The sequence below is a fragment of the Papaver somniferum genome, chromosome 1 (assembly GCF_003573695.1).
Source record: "Papaver somniferum cultivar HN1 chromosome 1, ASM357369v1, whole genome shotgun sequence".
Classification (NCBI taxonomy): Eukaryota; Viridiplantae; Streptophyta; class Magnoliopsida; order Ranunculales; family Papaveraceae; genus Papaver; species Papaver somniferum.
In genome coordinates this window covers 92,367,790-92,372,291 of record NC_039358.1, presented here as the reverse complement: position 1 = coordinate 92,372,291, position 4,502 = coordinate 92,367,790, and the positions used below count along the sequence as shown (strand labels likewise).

The window sequence follows — 4,502 nt, the reverse complement described above, 5'->3', positions numbered from 1 at the left end:
CCCAAACAGACCTCCGCCGGTCTATAGACTCTACACTACATGCAATGTTAAACTAGCTAGCTAGTTAGCTACTAACCAGCTGATCCATGGCAAACCCTAGCTAGATAGCTAGCTAATCAACTAATGGTACGTCTAATATTAATCACGCATAACTCCATTTAGTACTACAACTCTGACATTTTCGGTCAAATATATCCTGATACAATAGTCCGTCTGTAACTCTAACTTATTGGCCAGACCTGCTGCTGCCTGCTGGTGTCTCCATGTTCAGGTCATAAATTCTAGAGGCAATATCGACAGTTTTGATTTACAAGTACTACACACTAGTAATGCCATGGGTATGTTTAGCAGAATATTTTCATATTAATTGTACCATTCTTTTCATCCTTTTTTTGTTTCCTTTCTCTGAATCTAAAAGAACAACAAGGAGGCATCAACTTACAAGCATATATATCTCATCAAGTTTTTGAAGACATTTGTTGATGACTAACCAAAAATATACTATTAATTAACTAACTAATTAACATTTAAGGAGGGTGATTAGTTGATCACGATGATGGTGATTTGAGTTGGGGACTTGAACTACTTGATCACGAGCGTAATGATGATGATGATCACCCATTGACTGCCAACTTTGTCTTCCAAGGGTAAACTCCAGGTTTGGCATTGCCAATCTAGCACTCTGGTTTTGTGAAGATCCCAGACTGGAATTGTTCAAAAATAATTTCACCCTCTCGTTTTGTGACAAATGGAGATTTGTCATCGACTCGTATTCATCCACCTGAAAAATGAGTTCAAATATACAAGTTAATTATAAGAGTTTCAAATCAAAAGTGGGATCACAAAAATACTCTATATTGATGTAATAAGCTGAAGTCTGTACCTTGGTTCTTGACTCATTTGGTAATAGTAAATCACTGGTAGATCTCATCAGTGGACGTCCGGTTGTAGTTGTATCAAAGTCTTCATGAGCTGATGGACTCGAAACATTTCTATCCATGGATGACCATGATCCCCGGCGTTCAAGTCTGGTGAAATCAAAACATATTAGTTTGAATTTTGTATAAACCCAAGAAAAAAAATGAATTAACGAGTTAATCAATTACCAGTTTGATGTTGCATATTCATTCTATATAGCAAATGTTTTCAGATTTCTCCATTATAATCAAAATCATAACTAGAAACAAGAGTAATGTACGTGTATCTATATACTGATCTTTTGATGCAAAACTAAAACGTGTCTCAAGTTAATCGTGATGAGAACTAAAAATGCATGTTATAGTTTTAGAAATTTTTGCAGTGATCAGCTATTGATTTTGTTGTTTAGAAATATACAAATGTGTTCAGCTAAAAGACACGGAAAAAATGTACACTACGGTACAAGCATAAAGAAAATAAAGTAGATGAATGTGAACTCAGTGTTGAAAATATACTTAACGGAAGAACAGATCATTATTAAACATAATGGTTAAGTAAAACTACCATGGAACGGATATCAATGAAGTTTGGAGTAAACTTCATTAAAACATAGACATTCTCTCTTAATTGATGGAGTTGAATCCAGCTATTTCCATGAATACAAACAAAGTCAACAAAATCCAACTACAACAAAACCCATTAAATATGGCTTAAATATACTTGTAATCAAACTGATGATCATAGCTTAGTAGCCTAGCTTAGCCTGTTTCAGCAATATCAATGTACTTCAACTCAGTTGTTATTAATACATTTTTAAAATCTCATCAGATATAAGTATATACTTAATGCATTATATACTGTATTATTTCAGATAATAATGACATGGTTTAATTTGTTGCATATCTGTATGACCTAATTCTTATTTCATATTTGCATGTAGTGCCAAAAAATTAGGGCAAAATAACATTTGGAGGATAGTTGTGTGTGCAAACCTTGGTGAGTAGGATTTAGGATGATCAGTAGAGTTGAAGCATGGTTTCTCACAAGATAATCCACCACTACTACTACCAGATTCATCTACATCAGCAGCAATCCCCATCCTCTGATTTAATCCCATTTCTGTCTCCTCTTGGCCTGAAAAAAAAATTATTCATGACATTTTAGAAAAAAATACATATACTGCATGTACTTTGTCAGACACACTAAAAAAACAGCAAAAATAATTCAAAACTAATGGACCAAATTTGGCAAGGTTTTTGTCCATTATAAAACTCCACCAATTTTTTTTTGTTTGTTGGTAAACAAAAATCATGATGGCCATGATGATGAACTGATAAGAAAATCTACCCACATTTCACCATTTTAGAAAGAAAAGATCTTGCACCAAATGAAAACTTATCAAAGAATATCACTTATAAAAAAACTACATATTGGGTTCTAGCTATGGTAGGGGGAAAATCCAAATACCTGTTCCTTTGTCAGTGCTCTTCACAGTTCTATACATCTGCATGAATACCAACAAGAAGGGGGGGGTTTAGAATTTTTAGTGAGATAAAGTCCACATTGCTAAGAGCACTATGTACTAGCTCTCAGTCTCTACTATATTAATAAGAGATGCTCTTTTGTCGTTGCTTCTTATCTATCTTCTAACTAATAGAATACTAATCTTCTTAATTCTAATATCAATATATGGATTCTTACTTGTAAGTGGCTTTTCACATGAGCTAATGTAAGATCCTTCACATTCATCAGCTCCAGAACTGATTTAGGTATTGCCCCTACACATTTGAAACACAATAAAATCATCAAGAACAATACTTGAATAAACTGTAACAGTAAGCATATTAAGCAGACAAAATGAACACATGATAAGAAAACCAAAGAGAAGAGAATATAGGGAAAGAAGAAGAAGAAGAAGAAGAATGATCAGAAAGATATATGATGGTACTAAATGATTATTATTATGTTCTTACTCTCATGTCCACCGAGAAGCTCGACCGCGTGAACGAAATGGGCATGAAGAGTAGTAGTCCATCTCATCCTTGGAGCTCTAATGCTTCTCTTGCTACCATTAATCATTCTTGAATTTCTCTTGAAATCACGTCCATAAATCTGAGGCTGATGATGTTGGTGTAGATGGTGGTGGTGTTGGTGTTGGTAGTGTTGGTTCATCAGCTGGTTATTGATGTGTGGTAATTGCTGTAAAGATGTAAGAGTAGGATCTAAACCCAGAGTTAAAGTGGGTTCATCAATGTTATAAAGATTACGCAGATGATGATCAAAAGCAGTTCTTTCTAAATACTGGAAAGAAGCAGCTCCTGTTTGTTCATGGCTTATATCACTTCCAGTAGTACTGCTTCCAGAGGAATCTGTTGTGACTGAGCTTCTATTATCTCCACCGGCGTTAAAGAGTGGTGTTTTCATTGATCCGTCGAAACCCATTTCCTTATAAGCTTTAAACCAGTCTGATGAAACTGAAGGTGGACATATATTAAGAGAGAGATCCGGAAAAGCTGATGTAGTTCCCATTGCTTATGCTTATGCTTCTACTGATGATGATGATGATGAGTTGTTGAGAATGACAATAAAAACACAAAACTGGTGGAAACCCAATAAGTTCAAGAACTCATCCACAGATCTACTAGATGGAGTTAAAAGGGATTTATATAGACAAACTTTAAAGGGAAAGAGAGAAATGATTAATTAATTACTTAATCAGAGAGATAGAGTAAAATAAAATTAAAAGAGAGAGAGGGAGAGAAAGGTGAGTGAGTGAGTGAGTGAATGAATGAAGGAATGAGGTGAAAAATGTGGATGAGAGCCAAAAAAGGGGAGGAAGGTGGTGTTGTGATTATATCATGAGTACCCTATGATTATATGCTGCATGGTTGTGTGAATGAATGAATGAAAATTATATATTTTTAGAGAGAGAGAAAGAGAGGTATAGTGAACAGTGAATGCTCTCTATCTCTGTAGTCTGTTTTTTTAATGGAAAATGCTAGGGTGGGGGAGACTCTAGCCAGGTTTTGAAGAAAATAAATTGCAGAGAGGAGAGACTCACTAGTGTTTATTGACTAGAGCTAGAGAGAAAGTGAGAAGAAGAAAAGGAAAGCAGCAGGGATGGAAAAAGCTAAATAGTAAAAGAGAGAAGTGAAGAAGGATCCTTTTAAAGTTTTTTTTTGGGATGAACGCAAGGAGAGAAAAGATAGTAAAAAGGGGAAGATGCAATTTAAGGAAGCAGAGGCAGAACAAGAAAGATCACCACCAGCACCCCTAGAGAGAGAGAGAGAAGTGGGTTTTGTTTCTGATTACCTTATCTTCTTCTTCTTCACTTTGTAAATGGAGGGGAAGGAGGGGGAAGAAATAAAGGACAAAGGAGGTGCAGGAAGGGATTTAATGGTGGTTGTGTGTGTAGGACTAGGGAATGGTTGGAATACGAGTAAACAAAAAGAGTACTGTTTTGTGTTTTAATATGGTAGGGAATTGATGACTAGTGTGACAGTATTCCTACTGTGATTATCAGTTTCTTTCTTCTTCTATAGTCTTCTTCCCCTCTCTCTCTCTCTCTTGTCAAGAGATGGGGA

At 35.4% G+C, this 4,502-nt stretch overlaps 1 protein-coding gene across 1 annotated transcript; it reads right to left on the bottom strand.

Moving 5' to 3' along the window:
• Window positions 1-348: 348 nt before the first annotated feature.
• Window positions 349-4,289, bottom strand: LOC113294532 (probable transcription factor KAN4). The gene is made up of 6 exons (XM_026542928.1): window positions 2,892-4,289; window positions 2,620-2,696; window positions 2,386-2,422; window positions 1,911-2,052; window positions 884-1,028; window positions 349-781 (listed from the first exon to the last, which is right to left on the bottom strand). The coding sequence occupies exons 1-6, from the start codon at window positions 3,445-3,447 to the stop codon at window positions 521-523; spliced, it is 1,218 nt and encodes a 405-aa protein (XP_026398713.1). The 5' UTR covers window positions 3,448-4,289; the 3' UTR covers window positions 349-520.
• Between the last annotated feature and the right edge of the window lie 213 nt (window positions 4,290-4,502).